A 23199-nucleotide genomic window follows, 5' to 3' on the forward strand; every position below is an offset into this window, starting at 1 on the left:
CATATGATATGGAATATCCCTTTGGTCACTTTGGGTCAGCTGTTCTGTGTCCACTCCTAGCTTTTTGTACACCCTCAGCCCCAGCTTTCTAAGAAACAGAAAAAAAACAACTTGACTCTGTGTAAGCACTGCTCAACAACTAAAACATTCATGTGTTACCAATGCTATTTTCATTACAAATCCAAAAGATAGAAGCATATTAGGTAATATGAAGAAAATTAACTCCAAATTAACAGCCAAATCCAGCACAAATATTGATGTTTCAAAGAATGATTCATATATGTAGGCAATTTAATTTAAACAGTGGAAAGCCCTGCCTTCTTATACATCTGAATTACATGCCTGTCATGAGTAGAGCAGTAACTCTGCCTGGCACACAGGCAGAACAAAGTATATTATCTTTAGCATTATGAGTATATTTTTAACTTTACTGACACATCATGTTTTGCAAATAGACTTCCAAATGGATTTTGAGATGAAAATATGGTGCCATTTTTCTATGATTTGCATAGCTACCATATTAATCTCCATAAAAGTCTCAATTCAAGATGAAGAACATGCAGCATGGCTGGGTTTCTGCTACTTTAATACTGCCTGTTAAGGATTGAAATCTGTTCTATGTCACTTCTAGGTGAGTAACAGAAAAAAAAATGTAAAAATACACAAATTTTTCTGTATGAGACAGTGAACCTACTGTAGCTATATACAGTATCATAAAGTCATAGAATCATAGAATCATTAAGGTTGGAAGAGACCTTCAAGATCATCTGGTCCAACCATCCCCCTACTACAATGTCACCCACTAAACCATGTCCCTAAGCACCACGTCCAGCCTTTCCTTGAACACCCCCAGGGACAGTGACTCCACCACCTCCCTGGGCAACCCGTTCCAATGCCTGACTGCTTTCTGAGAAGAAATGTCTCCTAATTTCTAACCTAAACCTCTCCTGGTTCAACTTGAGTACATATATGTGTTTATGTACTAAGGAAATGATCTTATAGCGTTAATCACCTGTGGTAATGTGGTAAAATTCTATATGCTATAGTATAGAATTATGGCTTAATGTGGACATCTGGTGAAAAACGTTGTTAACATTTGTAGAAAAAAAGCTATCTTTAGAAAGAAAGTAAAAATCACATTGATGCTAGAGTAACAAACTATGAATTTACTTTTATAGAATTTTGGCCTTGTGTGAATTCCTAATCCCACTGGAATCATGGAAGTCACTAGAGTCATAATTTCGGATGAGCAAGCAAATGAATCACAGAGTCACAGAATCACAGAATCGTAGAACGGTTGAGGTTGGAAGGGATCTCTGGAGGTCATCTAGGGGTAAATGAAGAGTGAGTTGAGAGCTTATGGGTAAGAAGTAAAGGGCAGGCTACCATGGTTGACACTGTTGTGGGTGTTTGCTACAGGCCACCTGATCAGGAAGAGGAGGTAGATGAAGCCTTCTTCAGATAGCTCCAAGTAGCCTCTCAGTCACAAGGCTGGTTCTCATGGGGGACTTCAACACCCTGATATCTGCTGGGAAGAACACACAGCTAGGCACAAACAGTTCAGGAGGTTCCTGCAGTGTATTGATGATAACTTTTTGACACACGTGGTAGAGAAGCCAACAAGGAGAGGTGTGCTGCTGGACCTCGTACTAACAAATGAGGAAGGACTAGTTGGAGATGTGAGGGTCAAAAGCAGCCTTTCCTGCAGTGACCATGATATAGTGGAGTTCAGGATCTTGTGAGGAAGAAGCAGGGCAAAAATTAGAATTGCAACCCTGGACTTCAGGAGATCAGACTTTGGCCTCTTTAGGGATCTACTTGAAGAATTCCATGGGTTAGGGCCCTGGAATTAAGGGGGGGGGCCAAGACAGTTGGTCAGTATTCAAGCATCACTTCCTCCAAGCTCAAGATCGGTTCATCCCTGTGAGTAAGAAGGCAAGTGAAGGGGGCAAGAGACCTGCATGGATGTGCAGAGAGCTCCTGGCAAAGCTCAGACAGAAGAAGGAAGTTTACAGCATTTGAAAAAAGGGACAGGCCACTTGGGAGGAATACAGAGTATGCAGGGATGTGACAAGGAAGGTCAAGGCCCAGTGGGAATTAAATCTGGCAAGGGATGTCAAGGACAACAAGAAGGGCTTCTTCAAATACATCACTACAAAAAAGGAAGACTGGGGAAAATGTCGGCCTGCTGCTGAGTGAGAGGTGACAAAAGGATACAGAGAAAGTGGAGTTGCCGAATGCCTTTTTTGCTTCAGTCTTTACTGATAAGCGCAGTCCTCAGGAATCCCAGACCCTGGAGACATGAGAGAAAGTCTAGAGAAAGAAGGACTTTCCCTTGGTTGAAGAAGATTGGGTCAAAGATCAGCTAAGCAAACTTGACATCCACAAACCCATGGGCCCCGATGGAATACACCCACGAGTGCTGAGAGAGCTGGACAGTGTTATTGCTAGGCTACTCTCCATCATCTTTGAAATGTTGTGGAGAACTGGAGAGGTGCCTGAGGACTGGAAGAGAGCCAATATCATGCCAGTCTTCAAGAAGCGCAAGAAGAAGGACCCAGGCAACTACAGACCAGTCAGCCTCACCTCCATTCCTGGAAAGGTGATGGAGCAGCTCATCCTGGAGGTCATCTCCAAGCATCTGGAGGATAAGAACGTAATCAGGAATAGTCAGCATAGATTCACCAAGGCGAAATCATGTTTAACCAATCTGATATCCTTCTATGATGAGATGACTCGCTGCGTAGATGAACGGAAAGCGATGGATGTGGTCTACCTTGATTTCAGCAAGTCTTTTGACATTGTCTCCCATAACATCCTCATAAACAAGCTCAGGAAGTGTGGCCCTGATGAGTGGACAGTGGGATAGATTGATAATTGGCTGGATGGCAGAGCTCAGAGGATTGTGCTTAGTGGTGTGGAGTCTAGTTGGAGGCCTGTAGCTAGCAGTGTCCCCCAGGGATCAGTACTGGGTCCAGCATTGTTCAACTCATCCATCTATGACCTGGACGATGGAACAGAGTGCACCACCAGCAAGTTTGCTGATAACACAAAGCTCAGAGGAGTGGCTGATACCCTAGATGGCTGTGCTGCCATTCAGAGGGACCTCAACAAGCTGGAGGGCTGGGCTGAAAGGAACCTCATGAAGTTCAACAAGAGCAAGTGCAGGGTCCTGCACCTAGGGAGGAATAACCCCAAGCACCAGTACAGGCTGGGGTATGACCTGCTGGAGAGCAGCTCTGCAGAGAGGGACCTGCGAGTCCTGGTGGAGAGCAGGCTGACCATGAGCCAGCAATGTGCCTTTGTGGCCAAGAAGGCCAACAGTATCCTGGGCTGCATTTGGAAGAGTGTTGCCAGCAGGTCAAGGGAGATGATCCTCCCCCTCTACTCAGCCCTTGTGAGGCCACACCTGGAGTATTGTGTCCAGTTCTGGGCTCCATGGTACAAGAGGGACATAGAACTACTGGAGCAAGTTCAGAGGAGGGCTGCGAAGATGATGAGAGGACTGGAGCACTGTCTTGTGAGGACAGGCTAAGAGAACTGGGCCTGTTTAGCCTGGAAAAGAGAAGGCTGAAGGGAGACCTCACCAATGTGTATAAATATCTGAGGGGAGCACGTCAAGAGGATGGAGCTGATCTCTTTTCAGTTGTGCCCAGTGACAGAATGAGAGGCAATGGGCACAAACTGAAGTACAGGAGGTTCCAGCTGATTATTAGAGGGCATTTCTTTATTTTGAAGGTGACAGAGCCCTGGAACAGGTTGCCCAGAGAGGTTGTGGAGTCTCCTTCTCTGGAGATATTCAAAACCAGCCTGGATGCTATCCTGTGCAATGTGCTCTGGGTGATCCTGTTCGGCAGGGGGGATAGATTAGATGATCTTCAGAGGTCCCTTCCAACCTTGGCCATTCTGTGATTCTGTGATCCAACCTCACTGCTTAGAACCTCTTGCCCAGGACCATGTCCAGTTGGCTTTTGAAGATCTCCAAAGAGGGAGAATTCACAGCTTCTCTGGGTAACCTGTGTCAGTGCTTAGTCACTTGCACAGTAAAGAAGTGTCTCCTGACATTCAGAAAGAACCTCCTGTGTTGCAGCTTGTGCCCACTGCCTCCTGTCCTGCCTCTGGGCACCGCAGAAAAAAAGCTTTGCTCCATTCTCTTTGCACCCTCCCTTCAGGTATTAATATACATAAGATCTCTCTGAGCCTCCTCTTATCTAGGTTAAAAAGCTCTCTCAGCCTTTTCTCAAATGAGAGAGACTCCAGTCCCTTAATCATTTTTGTGGCCCTTCATTAGACTCTTTCCAGAATGTGAATGTCTCTCTGTACTGGGGAGCCTATAACTAACTGCACACAGTACTTCAGGTGTAGTCTTACTGATGAATACATGAAGCTCTGATATTTTCTGGCCCCAGTCCAAGCTGGCCAAATATAATATGTTTTTATTGTAAATAATAAATAAAAGTAGATAAAAAAAGCCTCAGGGATACTGTCTAGAACTGAGGCCAATGAGTGAAGCCAGCTTGTATCCCTCAAGCTAAATTCTCTTTCTCTTCATTCTCCAAGAGAAAGATAGGATTATTACCTGCTGGGAATGGTCTCTCTGCCATGCTGTCTTGTAAACGATGTTAGTTGTTGTTTGGAAGAGTGCTGGTTGGTATGGTCGTAAATCATGTCAGGGAGTATGCTAACAGATAAATAATTAAACAGTGCAGATGACTGCAAGGATTATGTTGATGCTTATGTTAACGCTTGGACACTTATTTACTAGTATAATTGCAAGTTTCCAGTTCAGAATCTGTGTACTTTGGATCCCAGTATATGATATGCTTTTCATAAAAGAGCATTTGCTTGGGCACAGCACTATGTGAGTTCAGCTCTGTGACTTTGGGGCTGGTTCTGGATCCTATGTGGTGTGTTTGGAGGGCAAAGAGATCTGTCTGTATTCCTCCAGGTGGGCATGCCTTTAACATAGTATGTATTGTCTGTGTATTATGTACATCAGCTGCTTTAAACCAACCTCATAAATACCATATTTGAAGACTATACACCCATTACTATTTTATGCATTTCAAGTAAGAAATGAAAGTTTTTCATCTCAGACTCATAGGAACATGCACAGAACTGTGACACCCCCCCATTATACCTGTTCTAAGTTAGAAAATAACATTATTGTAATTTAAGCACACCGAAGCATCTCATAAATGCTTTCATAAGCATATATATTTATTATAGCAACACCTTCTGTCAGCAGCTTCCTTATAAAGCTCTATTTTCAGGGATTTATAGAGCTGACATATGTATCGTGGGGGTACAAGCCTACATTGCAGGCCAATGACCTTATAAGTCTTTACCTCATTTTTTCTATGATTCTTTAAATAAGTTGTGTTGTTCACTTTGAGAAGCAGCAAGATGTAAGACGAGCAGATTTTCTTTGTGAGCAACTCCCAGGTGTAAAAAAAATCATTTTTTCTCCTTTAATTTGTATGCATATAAACTAGTCTCAAATGTTGTACAGCAATAAGATGGTTTTAGATGCTTGCATAACTTTAAAGAAGCTTTAGTTATTTTTAAATGTTCTTTGGCAAAAGATTATTTCACAGTGTGGTCTAATCATATTTAATATTTTGAAAAAGGAAATATAGAAGAATAGATAAATCCGATATGGATGCCTTCAATTGTTCAACAATGACCCCTTTCTGTCAGGTAGACTTGCAGGTCTTCAGAAAACATCAATGCATCATCAAAAGTCAGCCAGGTAAGTCATACCACTAAATAACATGAAAAAGTATTTCCCACTGGTTGTGTTGCTTATGAATGACTTCTACCAACACTACATAACGTAAAGGCTAAATATCAATAAAGAATCAGTGGAATGAGGATCAATGCTGTGAATAAATGTGGATGTGAAACCTAAAATGGTAAGAACAGAGGAAAACTCCAAAGGGATAATCAGCCATGCTAAGGTAAATACATCCTTTAAAATATTTCTGAAGACTGCCTATTTAAATGCAAAAATAACAAAGAAAAAAAAAGAAATAATTTGCTTTTAAATACCAGCTCAAAAAGAAATATTAAATTTCAATTTTTCAATTGCAGTGTGATTTTTTTCTGCAATATATCATTATTATTCAAAAGTGCATACATATTACCTGCAGACATTACCTTTATTATGCTATGTACAAACATGCAACTTCTAAACAAATGAAACACAAATGTATTTCTGTCAATGCCCATATATAAGACTATGTTTAGACATGCTACATGCAGCTGTCATGAAAGAATAAGATATCAAAAAATATCAAAACCAAAATATTTGCAGCCATTTAATTTTTTTTTTTTTCCTAGTGTGAACTCTTAAAGGGTAGAGCAACATACAGACAGCAAATATAAAAGTTTCTTTGCAGTGTTCGCAGTGGAGAAAATTGCTTTAGCACTTTATTCTGTGTTATTTTAAAAATAATGCTTGAAACTTAATCCCGGGAATCAATAAAGTTGGAATCTACTGAAACAGAAGTGCAACTCAAGGAAATTCATGAAAATCTCCTCCAAGTGGCAAGACAGATTTGAGGAATAACAACATTGCTACTTTCCAAGCCACCAAAGATATTTAAACATGGCACTCAAACGTTGCACTTGGATGAGACTGGGAAGTTATGAAGCACATAGCTGTATTAGTGCCCCTCTGCTGAATGACTAATGGAGCAGTGGCCTTTGGAAAAGGAGTCAGAATATATAAGAATGTCAGAAAATATATGATGCAAGAAAAAGTCATTGTCCATGAGAATTTTCAAAGGTGTTCTTCCCACCAAAATATTAACCTGACTCATCTGTGGAAATAGAATGTAACAATTCTATTTTAACCTAGCATATACCATAGTAGTATATTTATAATGTAGTATATGCAATATATTACGTACATAAGTATAAGCATATTTAGGCAGTATATACAATGGTTCTTATGCAAGGGACCTTCTCAGATCATCTATTCCAACTGTCCACTTCAGGGCTAATCAAAAGTTAAAGCACATTAATGAAGGCATTATCCAAATACCTCTTGAACATTGACAGGCATGCATGAACCACCTCTTTAGGAAGCCAGTTCTAGTGTTTAACCACCCTCATAGTAAAGAAATTTTTCCTAATGTCCAGTCTGAACCTCTCCTGGTGCAGCTTTGTATTATTCCTCTGCTTCTTAACATACATAAGTGTATATAATAGATATAGTATATTTAAGTGTATGTACCATATGCTTTGCAAAGAAAATTTTTGTTAAGCATGCTGAAAAAAACATAATATTTCTTCATCTAGATTTACTTTACTTTTTCCAAGGCATTGCAATAGCTTCACCCTACAATCGTTATTCTTTGTTAAATTTGAAGGTGAAGTTCTAAATTCAATAGCAGGAAGAAATATCATTTCTGACTTTCTCGTGTGCAATTATAGAATTCAAGGTATTATAAAATTATTCATTGCGTCACTCTTCCAGTAAATCTCATTTATTCACATCTCATTTTCTAATAAACCAAAATATGTCTTACCTTCTGACCCCTATAAAAATTTCACAGAGTGGGCATGTAAGAAAGGAATCTGAATCATTTTTCCATTTCTACAGTAAGATAAAACTTCTTTCACTCAAGCACCAGGAATATGTCAGATCGGAATGATATGAAATATGAATAGAAATGTTTCTTTCTTAGGTCTGTTTTCCACCTGGCATTTCTCATCAGAAATCTGACTTGAGAGTAAATAGGTAAGCTTGTTTTCACATGAACGATTAGTAATGAATAAACAGAGCAAGTACTAAAGCTGGCTTTGCACCTACTGAATGCTGCAAGTGTCTGTACTCATTTGATATGCATCTAGCGAAGCTTGGATGTTCCCAGAAGGCCACTCCATGAACACTGAGAGAGCAGCGTCTGCTAGTGGTGCCTGTAAGTCACAAAGAAGACAGAAAATATTTATATATGTGAGACCAATTGGAAAGAATGAAGCATATTTAAACTACATTCCATGTTATTTTAAAAGGACACAGAAACAATTTCATTCAATGATCATCAGCATATAGAGTAGTACAAGATTCTGAAAAACATTTCAATGTTCACTTGCTGGGATTTTAGCATTGCTTTTTAATTAAAAAGATTTTTATGTTTTGCTTCATTTTCATCAGTTTGCCTGATAGGTCCTATCAGATTGATTTGTCAGCTTTCTCTCTCTATCTATAATGCATATAGACAAACATATATGCATGTGTGTACATATAAACATACATACACATCACAAATCCATTCATAAATGCATACTATGAGACAAGGTATATTATAGGTACATGTATATGCTATATGTACATGGATATGTAAACATGTAGGCTATATGTATATTCATATATATATACACATGTATACATATGTATGAATCTAGTGATTATTTCTAGAATAAAATGCAAAAGATTTTTCCCTTTTTATTATTATCATGTAATTTCAAAGTAATACTGTACCTGTGGCATTGAGAGGACATCGATTGAATGCCATGTCCCCAGCTGGGGTCCTTTTCCACACCATTGACATCAAATAATCCTCAGGACATATTTCATAAGGTGCTGCCATTTACAAATGAGAATATAAATATAAATATAAATATTAATATTAATGTAAAACAGACATTTTTTATCAGAAAAGTAAGTCTTTCATCTTGCCCCAATTCTTCCTGAGATGTATATATTACCATTTTTTGGTTTTATTTTAAGAATGAAACATATAAACAAACAGCATTAATTTTTGTATAACAGTCTTTGTGATGGTATTTATTTCATAGTCTGTGCCTTTACTCTCTTCAATGTTCTTTAGATGGTGACTGCAATGTTAATGGGTTTGAATCTCTTATTGTTCTATTTTGATCAATAATACCAAGCATCGATAAGAAGTTGACAATTATTACATGGTTATAAACTGCGATGTTTATCTTACACAAAAATTTCTACAGATTTTTTCTGAACCTTAAACTGTGTCTGAAAGAATCAGTTCTGAAGCCACAGTTTAAACATCACGTGTGCTAAGGGCAAAAAATGAGAACTGTACATTCTGAAGTCCAAAAAGCAGGTTATTTCCTTGAAATACATTTCTTTACAATTTGGTAATTAAGCAAGTAAATCAATAATGTGGGTATGAGTGGCTATAAAACAAAATGAACTTTTATTGGTTATTGCAATATTATTTGTATATTTACTGTACATTCCCAGTTTATAATTTTTGAGTGAATTAGATCAACACAGCAAATGTCTGGCTGATGTCATCTTACAACTTAAAGGACAAATACCAATTAGTGAAAACATTCCAAATTCAGAAGAGAAAATCATAAAAATCATGAGTTATTTAGAAGTATTATTATATTTATTTCAGTTATTTCAGGAAAATTCTAACCCTGCAGTAAAGTCGCTACCAAAAAAAAAAAAAAAAAAAAGGAGAAGAGAAAGGAACTTCTAAAGGAACTGCTATCATTATTTTACAGATGGAGTGATGGTAAGGAATGAAACAATTCAATGATTTTCCCATGGTTACATGGGAAAACTCTATTCAAATGCAGGAACAGACTCCAGATTTTACCCATCCAATTGCACACACCATAAAATTGTATACACCCTCTTCCCTTTTTTGCACTTCTGCTGACAGAAGAGTGAGGTGAGGGAGGGAATGGAGCGGTACCCTCTCTTTGCAGATGATAAAGAATACCTTGCAGATGGTTCAGTAATGCTAATATGAATCACACTTGGGCATAAAAATTGCCTGCTAAATTTGCCTCACCATCAGCATTCCTGAATTGTAAATCAAGACAGACTGTGCTGCTAAAAACGCAAGTGATCCATTAATGGCAAAACTCAAAGAAATTTGGTTATATTCTTAATCTAGAATACTAACACTGCTTCAGACATGCCCCAGAAGTGGGTGCATGACCAGTGTTACAATGGAAAAAGTCAGACTTTGAGAAACATGTGCCATCTGGTTATAAATGCAATTACTACCCTATTATGACCTTATAAACAAAAGAAGTGTTCTGATTTGGAGATTGTATGATTAACATAATGCAGAAGTAATATTATAAATTACATAAATATGAAAAAATTTAGATACCTTTGGTAAGTATGCTTATCATGCAGCTCTGGCCAATTCAGACAGAAATGACTAAGAACACTTGCTAAGGCTGATTCTCAGAACTAAAAATCTTACTTCCCTACAAATACTGCTTGTTTTTTGTTTGTTTATTGTTTGTTTGTTTGTTTTGTTTTGTTTCCTCCTGAAAACATGCGTATACATGCATATATACACACTTTTATATATATATCATGTTCTCTGTTTTATGTTAGCAAGTTACAGGTAATATCAGAAGTTTTCCGTCTGTCTGTTGAAGGTTAGTACTTGTATTCTTTTACATGACACTTTTCAAAACTTGTTTTAATTTGAGCCTACTGCCAGAGATAACTGTGTACCTCTGTGTTGTGTTCAAAGTAAAAACCATTTCCAAAACTCAGAATTATGTGAAGAGAGATGTAGAAGCAAGTCAGAACTTGGATAATATGTCAACGAGCCCAGGCAAACAAGTTTGCCTGGACCCTGGTTGACTCTGTGCTGTGCACCTCTGTCTCTCTCAACACTTTGTTTTTGCATCAAGGACAGCTGTGCATAAAAAAAAAAAAAAAAAAACAGTTCTTTCCAAAGCTGTTGTTTGGTCATTCTATAGTAAGTTTTCCACAATGATTCCTGCTCAACTAGCTGCCTAGGAAATTCAGTATTTTTTTTTCCTTTTTCATATTTGTTTACAATTTTCTGAAGTTATCCTTCATAAAAGGATTCCTTGAATCCTTAACACTGCTGACCTGTTAGGAGTGAAATCTAACTTCAGATATTTGGGTTATAATAAAGGAGCAATGACTGAAGCCAAAGTACATGAAATCTTTATCTTTTGTTCCCAGTATATTATACGATAGTAGGAAACAACTGTAGTTTTAAAATTACTAATTGTTTATAGAAATAAATCACACAGAAAGATATTTTTTGTCTAGAAACCAAGTAAATTGAGAAACCTACTTTCAGATAATAGTTCTGAGCCTGCCTTTCTTAGTGCTGATTATATTCAGCTTCAAGGAGTATCTGATGTAAATCAGCTCCTGCCAGAACCAGTTGAAGAGAATCACTGATAAGACTATGAAGATCCTGAATAACATTCACATGATGCAGATCTCAAACAATAAAAGTCCAGTCAATACTTTCAGTCAGTCAAGTGAACAGCTCTGTTTGCAAAGTACCTTATTAACAACAGCCTGCATAATAGAAAAAGGTTTTATTCTCCTTTTGCTTATACAGTTATAAGTCAGCAATATATAATTTCGTCTTCTGTAAGTCTAGAAATCTGGGTGATACAAACTGGTGCAGCTTCATCCACTTAACAAATATGTTATGCACATCTTCAGAGCTGAGGATCTGGTCTTAAACTTACGGTAAACCAATGTTAATATAGAAAAAAATTAATGTTACAGTCTCTCATGTTTCTCAATGACTTAGACAAAAATATCTTTTCATCATTTCTGTACAGTATTTTTCATTTTTGCTGTGTGTTTATTAAAATTAAATCTATCATTTTATTTTTAGTAATGCAAAGTTTTGGTAAATTATCCAATGTCTACATTTAAATCTGAGATTCTTTAGGAAGCATCAGTCTAGAAACAAACATATCTGTTATTCAGGTATAATCTTCTGCACAAGTATAACCTGTTAAAAGATTACTATGGTTTCTACAAGCATACTGATTCTAATCTGGAATTAATCAAGTTAATAAATACACATAGCAAATGGAAAACAATGCTCTGTGTGCATTTGACTTACAAATACATTTGTAAAATATTTTATTAACAGCAGGTGGCAACCTTTTAAAATTGCAGCAGTGTGGTTTTACTTTGAAATATAGAGACAAAACATTTCAGGAGTGGTTGTATAAGCAAAAGCTTGCTTATCTGAATGTCTGTTTATTGAGAACATTCCCATTAACCTTCTCTTAATGAGGTGCTTTCATAGAGGAAAGTCTACATTTACCAAGTAAATTATTTGCTATGGAAATTTTAATTTATTTAGGAACCCAATACTGATTCTGTTTTGTCCTACTTTTCAAATAATGTACTAAAATTAAAGAGACCATTGGAAAAGTTAAAATTGGTAAACTTTTCCAGTCTAGTATAACAATTTTATAAGTAGTCCTTTTACTGTTTTTCAAATGCAATGAAATTCATTGTACTACTATGTTGCAACTATCTTGAAAACTGTTCTTTGATGGCTGCCAAGTGATAAGCATGCTGCCTATGAAAACCTGGGCTCGAAAACATAAAATTCACATCAGATATATTTCCTATTTCCTGACCCAAAGTATCTCCGCTATTTAGGTCTTTTTGTCCCTAGCACAGAGCCATCAAAATATGAAGTGGAATTTTCCAGTAGTCAATGAGATTGCTAGATTAATTTTGAAGTGTCCTGGCTTGAAGTTCAGAGCACAGGATTTCCCAAGTGAATGACTAAATCATCCTACACCTTACTACTTGCACCTTATTTTGTTATCTTATTCCAGGGCACTCTTTTTCTCTAGGACGTCTCTTCACAGATAAATAAGTTCACTTCTGAAAGAGCTAAAAAGTGCACTTTTATTAGCTCTCACTTAGAAAGACTTAAATCTATTGTAAGGACTAAGTAAAAAGTGCTGCAAAGAAATAAATTTAAGTATTATATTAAAGGAGGAAATATATATATTTTTTCTTTTTAAATCTTTGCTTTTTATGAAATGTCACATATATTCATTCATTCTATACACTATAGTAAGGTTCACTGCTTTTCTCTTATCTTTACTGCACTGGAATTTACCCCAAATATATAACATCAAGGCCTCTTGTACACTGCATAAAAATAATTCCACAATTTACAAAAACAGGCCTAATATTCTTAGAAACAGTGTATTCAGAGATAATTTCTGTAGCAAATTATTTCTACAAATGTGATGTACCTTGGCAATGAAATATTTTTCTGATATATTTCTATAATACAGCATTTTGATTTATTTCAAACATGATGCTCATATATTCAATTGAACTAGTTTACACCCTGCTACATAAACACAACTCTTTAGGACTACTGCTTTACAGATGTTGATCTTGTCTCTCCTAAAGGTGACTGTTAAAGTAAGCCATATTGCAGTGTAGGTAATAACAGTGATTATATCTGCTTCTCACCAGGACACCTCTGTTCACTGCACCGTCTAACTTCCTCTCCAGTTCCCTCGCATTGCTGCCCAGTCACAGCAGCCCCTTGACAGATCCTTATTCTCCTCTCCCAGCCACCGTCGCAGGACTTGGAACATCCACTCCAGTGGCCCCACTGGTTCCACTGGCCATTTGCTATTGGGAAAAATATAATTACAGTGATGACATAATGACAGTAATAAAGGATGACATAGAGGTTATTCTTTACTTAGGTAAGAGAAGAAAGCCCCCAAATAGATTAGATGCGTTTGTGTAACTACCAGTGACAAGAAGTAGAAGATACTGGCCATGGAACCTCTAAAGATGGGGGAAGTCTCTACTTCTTTCCTAAATATGGGCTTGTTTAAACGACTTGCATCTCAAGGTTAAAAAAAAAAAAAAAAGACTGGTGAGTTTTAACAGTGAGTTAGTTGCAAAACACACAGCACACAGTCACTTTTGCATATTTTTATATGCACTTGTATAGTGCTATTGTAGGGGTGCACATAATGATTTGCAGTGTACGTAAGCATCATTTAAAAAAAGTAAATAAATACATTCTTGCATGTGATATTTTAGAAGCAGGACTTTACATGCCCTGATATGTTGAATGCAGCCTAAAAGTATGTATAAATTTAATTTACCCACCCTGGAATTCTGGCCAGAGGATCATGAAACAGTCCCAGAGTAAGAGAGAATCATTTCATACACATTCATTTCCTAGCTTCTTAAGACACTTTACTAAATATTAAATATTTTAGTCCTCAAACAGTTCCTTATTTATTGTATGTCCTTTAAATGGCAATAAAACTGAAAAGCAGGCATGCAGCCCTTGTCATGCAGCCTTTTGCAGATGCACTCTTTTTATCTCCAGGTGGCTCATCAAATTAAAAAGGAGACAGGCCCCAGTTCTTCTTCTGGGGAGGCTGCTCCATCCTCCACAGCCCACTGGGGCCTGTGGTGGAGTAAGCGCATGCCCATGTGCCAGCAGCTGCACTCAGAGCAGCAGACAGGCCCAACCCTTCACTTCCTCCTCCAGACATAGGGCAGGTGGATACTTACCAGTGCACTCAGGGTTATAGCACTCCCGGCTCTCAGCCCATGGTCCCCTGCACTCGGATCCACCGTGGGCTGCAGCCGTGCACTGACGGCTTCGCTGCTGGGTGCCATTAGAGCAGGTCACTGAGCACTGGCTCCATGGGCTCCACTCCTGCCACTGTCCGTCCACTGCCACGAAGCACAAAAGAGATGGACATAGCAGAGTTACCACCAAAACCATGCTAGGCCTTGTGGGTTTGTTCTAGGGTAGGGATATGAACACGTCTCTTTGGGCTGATGCCAAAGAGCTGAGCTTTGGGCTGAGCCCAAAGAGTTTGACTTCTTATAGCAATCAAATACAGAAGTTCTTGTTACAAACCACTTTAAAATAATTTAAAACTATTTTTTTTTCTCTTTCCTTTTTATCTCATCTCCTCTTTTTCATCTCAAATTTTACACCGATGTAACAAAGGACAAATTATGACTTTGCTCGCATACCACAATGTTTGAAAGGCTGTGCAGTTTTCTTTCTCTTTAAAACAAAGTATTATGTAAAAGACTTGTCTTTTTAGGTCAAAGTAGAGACCTATCTTGTAAGCTCTGAGCCTTTAAAAGTAATTCTTTACAGCTGCAGCTATCACTCACATAGGTCAACTTATAAGATTCTTTGTCCTGACTGTAAAGTTAGCTCTGTTAGCTGAGTAGAAAAAGGAAAACAAGAATTACCACATTGCCTAACATAAGACTGTTCTCTACATTTATAAAATTGAATTTATTGCTGAATAAATTTATTTCTTTCTCTATTTCTTTCTCAGAAAACCATCACAGTTCTTCAGCAGTCTTTGAGATAAAATATAGGAGATCAGAAATGGCCTGTCTTGGTCATCAAATCTACTTTCTTTCTTTGCATACTGAATAATCTGCTTCCTGAATTTGTCAAGATGAATGTTTAAACAATATAGATACGGGGATGAATTCTGTATTTAGTAATTTGTATTAGCCCATACACATGGGTTTGGAAGAATATTTCCATGGGTAAATGTTTAGGACTGTTATTTTTAATTTCCTATATCAGAAATCTCATTGATGCAAATGAAAATATTAAAAACCAAAAATTATAGAAAATATAAACCAATTAAGTTCCCATACAAGTGAAAATTTACATTGTATATAATGGATAATGGGACTAGACAGTGTTCTTAAAAATGGTTAAGCATTATGAAATGATATTACTGATTGTACTAATTCAGAATCCCACATTCCTATTGACTTTAAAATCATCAATTGCTTGTTGCACCTGCATTTGCTGAATATAAACTCAAAATTTGGGATGTAATATAATTTTGATTAATACTATTCCGTGAAAACATGGTTTTATAATTACTGTTGTCATAAAAGTATCATTGCTGAAAATGAGTAAATTCACTTGCTACATTTGCCAATCCCTGGTTTCAGGATTCTTCTGAAGGACAGCTGGGATAGTAGCTTTCGAAGTTGGTGGAGTTAAGAATTAAAGAGGAAGCAGGATCTTTAATTTAGTGATTTAACTTTTAAAAGCTCTTTTTAAATGTACTGTGTCTGCATGCGTGCACCTATATTCAGTGAAATACAGAGATGAACTATTTTACCGCTGTCCAAAAATTATCATAAAGCATTTCTACCAGTTCAAAGATAATATCTGTACCTCTAATTCCCAGGATCTTAGAGAACAGTGAATTAAAGGAGGAAGGGTTTTGATTATTTTTTTCCCTCAAGTTCTATATTAAAGATTTTATGTAATGTCTGGTTGTGAACCACTTCTCAATGCAGATGCCTCTCAAGCCATGAAGCTGTACCCTGATAATTTATTCAGCAGAAAGGAACTCTTTCCAAACATGGAAGCTAGTTTCATTCATTAATCATAAAAGCTTTATGTGAAGAGGAAAACATTATGGAAATTACATTTCAATGCACCCTCTTCAGTTTTATTCATTGCTATATAGTATTATTTAGGGTAGGAAAGATTGAATCAATTATTATATTGTCTTTTGAGGAAACTCATTCTGTGGCATCTCATATATATTTCATAGTTCTCCCTTCTTATCTTTAGGAGCAAAAAGTGTGTTATTTTTCTATTTCAGAAATACTGCTAAAAGGCTAACGAATTGAACATGAAGATTCCTTTATAAAATTGAACATTCAAATTACAGAAAGTCTTCACATTCAGCAAAGATTTAAGCTGTTACTTTAAATGTAGCCAGTATACAATCTCCTCTGGTGAAAGCCATTTAGGTACAGATCACTGTTCAAATCCAGAATTCTGAGATAACCCTTTATTTTAACAGATTAGGTGCACTATCTTTGTGTGGTTTTTGTTTTTGTTCTGTTTTTCAATACCAAAGTGAACTGAATGCATTAATTTCTTTTCAGCTATTTTTATTTGGCATTTTTTGTGTTGTCAATTCTGCTTCATGCTCATATATCATGTTAATTATTTTTGTGTAGGCACATGTAAAATTGCACAGCTACCAACTTGGCCAAAAACTGGATTAAGTCATATTTTTGCAGCTGCATACAAGACTAAAGTTTTTCAAAAAAAAAAAAATGGCTAAAGTTGGAGTATGCTTTGCTGACCAGAATAAAACAAAGCTTGGGTTTAGTTTTTTTTTTTTTAAGTTTCATTTCTGTGAGGTGCTAAGTTCCACCCATGTTTTCCTTCTCCTCTGTTTCCAAATCATCAAACAACCATTTGTTAATGAAATGTCCATCAACCCTTTTCCAGAAGAGCTCCAGTCATGGGGAATCCACTCACAGCATTGCTGTGAACTGTGAATATTCAACAAGCCTACCGCAAAGGCAAGCATAACTCTGTTAGACAGATCTTGTGGAAGAAAGTTCCCACATTACAGCTACCTGACACTTTTTCCATTCCTAGGTATTAAGCTTCCTAGGTATTGAACTATGAGTTCTATAGTCATAAAGAAGGTGACTTTTAAAGAAAAACCTTTCGTAAGTATATGTATATATCCATATAATAATTTTTTTTCATAATTAATCGTAACCTGTGAACAGACATTTTAAAATCAATTTCAAAAGAATAACTTTTCTTTTTTTTTCTTTTTTTTTCTTTTTTAATTAGTTTCAATTTCCATGAATGAAAGGTTTAACATGAAAGCCTGAAACCCACACATTGTTTACTTGTTTAGGGGTAGTTTTTTGCAGAGGTTTAGTGACAAACTCCCAGAAATAAGGCACTTAAAATTCTTACCATAAGGGATTAAATGGGGTTCAAATAGTGTCATAGCTTGTGTCAGCCTTCTGTCTGCACACATGTAAATGATATCCAGTTTCAATAAATTAATAGCAATTAAAAATTTAGTTTCTCAAATATGTTTTTTTATTTTTTTAATGTGTATGTGGTGAATAAATAATTATAATGAATGTCCCAGTGAACTTAATCTAAGCAGACATGGCAGATGCAAACTATGTAATCTCTGAATGTCTCCCTTTAAGCCACACTCAGAAAGTTGCTTGTTTTTTGGTTCTCTAAGAGACATCCTGAATCAAAGTTTCTTATAAGTGCCATATATAGAGAGAATTTTGAAGGAATTAAGAATTGCCTGCTTGTATAGTATCTCAAACAGAGTTATCATACTGATTATATCCTTTTGATCATTACAGTCAGAATTATTAACAAGATTACCCTTCCTACACACTTTACATGCCATTTGTGTGTGTGTGTGAGCACAAAACATAATGAAAGAAATAACAAACAACCCACATCAAATGCACTGTAACAAAGCAAAAAGTTGCTATATAAGCTCACCAGGGCAGAGTGCAATATTGCACGGTTTATGTTGTGTTTCAGGTCCATCACATGATCTTCCCCCATACTGGGGAGGTATACATGACCTTGTCCTAGTTCTTTGGCCTCGACCACATGTGAATGAACACAGACTCCAAGGTGACCATTCCTCCCAAACGCCATGTACTGCAACAAACCAAACAGATTTTAACCAGAAACAGACACAGAAGTAACAAAAAGATTTCAAAATAAACAAGATCAATATCGTAAAAGGTAATTATTTTGCCAACTTCAAGGATATCAGTACATAGGTAATCTCTAGTATTGGCAAATAAAACCTTCTTTGTAAAAAATGGTTAATTTCAATTTCAAACTCTTATCTTTTATAAATTATATTTAATTTTGAACCATTTTCTCTAATCTTTCAACTAATCTCACTACCACATTTTCTTTTCTTTTACTCTTCTAAGAAAGATGGCTTCTGTTTTCTAAAGCTGGTTATGATTTTCTGGTATATGACCTGAGATATGTTTAATAGCCCTGATTTTCAGAAGACTAGTCTTTGTTAAAACAAGGCATACACTTTAGGTCTCACCACAACTGTAAAAACTTGAAGCAATCAAAATTAAGCTCTCTTTTGAAAATAAAGGCATAACTCTGGCAATTTCTTACTGTTACCCTGATAAACTGGGGCTCTTACAATTGTTGCACGTTTATATTAATGTGGAAACATGACAGCATTTGTGCTTGATTAGCTTCCTCAAAAATGCCAAGAGCACACAAACAGATTTTAAATATATTTTTTTACATGAACATATTAATTGATCAAACATATATAGTAATGCATGCATCTGTCTTAAAAAAATGTTGACTCAACAAACTTCAAATACTTTCAGAGAACATTATAAATTATAAACACTTATAAATATTATAATATACATATATTTCATTAGATTAATATAAAGAATCATAAAAAATGAATCTTTTCTAACTTCCAATGCAGAAGAAGCTAATAAACATTATCCGTCTGAGCCTATATACCATATATAACACTAAGAGAACCCCATACATGATTTGGCAAGACAATTCTTCGTAAATTGAGAAATAGCGCAAAACATGCTGTAGTTATTCTTGTTAAATAAAAGCAGTTGCACTGGTTTTAGTTAGGCTGTGTTTGGAAACAGGAAAACTATAGTAATGCCAGACATTTATGAAAATCCAGAGACTTATTACCCAGACTGAGCATCATAGATGATATCATATAACTGCGTATGTTTCTGCAACACTGTTTGAAGGGTGTCTGGAGGGTGAAATAGTGTATAACACCTCAGTGTATCATTGGTAATAGTTCGCAACATTACAAAAAAATGGATTTTCTGGATTGTCTTTACATCTCTTTGATCACTGTGAAAGAACTAATTTTTAGGTTTCCTTTGCCCTGAAGGCAGATATCACCTGCCCAGTTCCTACAAATAAACCCTTATTGTAGGTATCAGAATAACATTTTCCAAGGTGGAATTCAGTTGCGAAGGGTGGGGAAGGAGGTACATCTCCCTGGTATATTATCATAAAATATTCAGTAAGATCAAGGACAATTCTGCATGTAGGTATGTTCTATTGCATTTCATTAAAATTAAGGAAAATTGTTGTTTCAGATTTTACTGCTAGGGTAAATTTTTTCGAGGTAATGTCATAGAAATTCTATCTGACATAACATGCCAAGCTTCATACAGTGAACATTTTCAGCTACTAGATAACAGCTTAATTGATGAAAGGTTTTGAGCTGGTCACATACAAGTAGTTGAAAAGTAGAGTAATTATTCCATGTAGTACATGGATAGCTTTATTAAAATTCTTTTACTCTAAATATCACATCAATCTGCTTTATATTAGCAAAAGGAAAAAAAAAACACACAGGGACATTCCAAATTAATGTCATAGTGACAGATTTTAGTCTAGTTATTTTAGAAACTTTGATTAATTCTGCCATTTTGGTCAAAACCAGGAAACCTAAGTCTTCTGAAACTAGTAAATTGGTGATCGTTGGCATATGACCCCTTATGTTTCATCTTTTCTTCAACAAGTACTATAACTAGAAGAAAACTCTGACCCAGCCATAACATTTGAAGACTTTTTTTGCATAGGCAATGAATTAGATTCTGAGTCCAGTCATATTTCTAAGACTCCAGATTTGTTAACACATGAGAAAAATCAATGAGAAACCAATTTGTAAGATCAGATTCCAAATGGCAATCAGTAGTAATGGCGATATAATTTCATCTACTCATACAACAATGGTTGATTAAAAGATGCTCAGTTGAAACAAGAAGAACTTAAAGTGTAAAACATAACAAATATCAATTAATCCAAATTAGAGAAAGAATATGCTGTAAAAATAATACGTTGGAAAGGTCTAGACACTATGTAGACATGTGATAAGGTTTTTCAGGGTACATATGAGTTTAAGTCTAATGTTTAATTTGGAGTTTCAGTTTGATGCTGTTGAAATATTATAAGTTATCTTCATTTAAAAATGAATAATAGTAATAATAAAAAAAGCACAACAACAAAACACAAACCATTAGCTGAGAGCTTCTTTAAAGCTATTGTCTTGAGCCAAGAGGTTGTATATCTCTTCTGGCAAGAGTGACTGCATGTTAGCAGGAAAATTGAGTAATTATTTTGTGATTTTGGATTTGAACAGAAGCAGAAACAATATGTTTCACTTTGGGTGGATTCAAACTTGCACTAGACTCTATCTGTTTCTGGTTTAAGGTAAGATGTGCCCAAAATAATCTTCTGTGAAAATAGTTAGAACAGTAAGTAATAATTTCATAGTACCTTCTTGTATGTATAGGCTTGTATATCTAAGAGTAGCAGAACATGGTTGGACCAGATGATCTTGGAGGTCTTTTCCAACCTTAATGATCCTATGATTCTATAACTAATAAAGTCAAGGATGGGAAAGGCATACCACTAAGTAAACAACAATTATGAGCATAGAAATATAAAGGAAAATCAACCTGTCCAATGCATCACAGCTATGTCCAGTATTATCCAGATCAGCTTTAAAAAAACATTTTAATTTAAAATTTCTTACCTTCAAATATTATTCCTGATATTTCATTTACATTTTCCTTAATATCATTCTTTAAATGCAAAAATAACCCAATACCCTATAACATCTGATGAATTATAGCCAGATGAGCTATGCCAAATTACACCAGATGGAGAGCTGGCTCACAGAGGAGTTACTGTTTTCTATAACACAGTTTCAGATGCAAGATTCATTATTTGGGACAAAAATATTCAAATTATTGCCAACTTATCTGTCAAAATCATTGCTAGCACAACGAGTTTGGATTACTGCAGAGCATCCTTCCCTTCATTCTGCCACTCTGTGAACCTAATCATGTTGAAGTGAACACCCACAGTGTTCACAATGCACAACTTTTGTGAGGTGGGAGGAGGCGTGAGGCCATGCTGGCATTCATCCTACAAGCATATTTTGGGAGATTTTTATTGGGGTTTAAATACTTCTGATTTTTTCATCTTTATACTAAAAAGATATTGGAAAAAATATTATGGACATTGATGGTTTTTATTTTCTGGTAAAGTTTAATATGGCTGATTAACTAAAACAAACCAGACGCTACATTACAGGAATTGTTAAAATGATATTATAGGTATTTCATGCATGAATTTAAACACATTTACGTGCTATAGTTTCTGTTTCTTCAATATGGCTCAAATTGTATATTTGAAAAAAAATCTTAAATTAGTAATAATAAGAAAAAAAAAAAACTTTCTGACACCTGTCCTCTACCATTCACATTTAAGTCACACATCCATTCTATTTCTGCAATGTCTAGTAATTATAAAGCTAAATTTCCCTCACTCTTTTTTTCCCACTCTCAAGCGAAGACCTGAAGTTCCAAAGCACTGATTAATAACAATAAAACTGTAGGATTTAAAAACTTTTAACAGTTTTGTTAGTGTACCCATGCAGACATAAAACATACTGAAATGTGCAAAATTTCGGTAATATGGCTAAAGTTCATTGACATAAGCCTTGAGAAATGATGGGAATATAGCAGACTTAGCACCAGCCAAAATCTTTTGAGCATACAAATGTTTGAAATGTTTTAGGATAGTCTTGCTCCTTTCATGTATTGCTTTACCCATAAGCCTGAAAATTCCGAACTTCAGCTAAATTTTGTGGTGAAAGTAGCTGAAGGCAATGGGGAAGGAGAAATAGGAACTAACTGAGATGATCTACAGTTATAGAAATGCAATATTCTTTCTCCTTGAAGTCTTAGATGTATTAGAAATTATCAGTTAAACTGAAATGAATCAGTGGCACTGCAGTACTGGATCCTAAATGCCTTTGCTCACAAAAGAACCAATAACAATGGTAACACGAACTACATGTTGTAGCTTACAATGTTGCATTTCTTGAGAAGGCCCCTGATTCCAAGACACTGCCTGAATTACCTAGTGGACTCCCATCCCTGAAATAGTATTGGTCTGGAAAAAATATAAATAAATTAAAAATTGTGGAAACAATAGTTCCTTCATGATTTTAGTTTAATTATCAGTAGCACTATATACGTGATATATATATATGTTATATATATATATAATATATATATATTCAGCAGAATAAAAAAATAGCTAAAAATGATAGATACAATAGCTTTCATGTACTTATGCAAAAGACTTTGTGATATAGCCTGCTGTTGCATAATGATAAAGCTGGTGAATCCCATTCTCAAAATTTTCCAGGATAATGAGATCACAGACAGATGTACTCTCTAACATCCCAGTGATGTCCATTCCCAGTGGACGCTGAAGGGACTGTATGAAATCAATACAGCCTTGCATTAGTATTTTTAAGTGTAACATGTTCTCTTGAAGTTTGTCGATAGATGTTTGAAGTATAAGCCGCTCTGCATAACTGTTTATTTTGAAGTCACAGCTTTGCTATTTGGAAATAGTTAACATAGCTCTCAAAATGACCTCACTTTTACTAGTTATACAAATGTATAATGAACACCCCCCAGCAGATTTTGTATGTATAGGTTGCAAGGGGAGACAACACTTACTTTTT

The 23199-nt window shown here is 35.9% G+C and overlaps 1 protein-coding gene across 7 annotated transcripts in view; it reads right to left on the bottom strand.

Annotated features, from left to right (window-relative positions):
* Positions 1-23199, bottom strand: part of ADGRB3 (adhesion G protein-coupled receptor B3) — a 469357-nt gene that overhangs the window by 244925 nt on the left and 201233 nt on the right. For all 7 annotated transcript variants that reach the window (XM_048077466.2, XM_048077468.2, XM_048077470.2 and 4 more), the window contains 5 exons: positions 18111-18275; positions 14330-14494; positions 13259-13423; positions 8492-8593; positions 7820-7926 (listed from right to left, as the gene is read on the bottom strand). In XM_048077466.2, the coding sequence (XP_047933423.2) occupies positions 7820-7926; positions 8492-8593; positions 13259-13423; positions 14330-14494; positions 18111-18275 (704 nt within the window). The remainder of the gene's footprint in view (positions 1-7819; positions 7927-8491; positions 8594-13258; positions 13424-14329; positions 14495-18110; positions 18276-23199) is intronic.

The sequence above is a fragment of the Anser cygnoides genome, chromosome 3 (assembly GCF_040182565.1).
Source record: "Anser cygnoides isolate HZ-2024a breed goose chromosome 3, Taihu_goose_T2T_genome, whole genome shotgun sequence".
Classification (NCBI taxonomy): domain Eukaryota; kingdom Metazoa; phylum Chordata; class Aves; order Anseriformes; family Anatidae; genus Anser; species Anser cygnoides.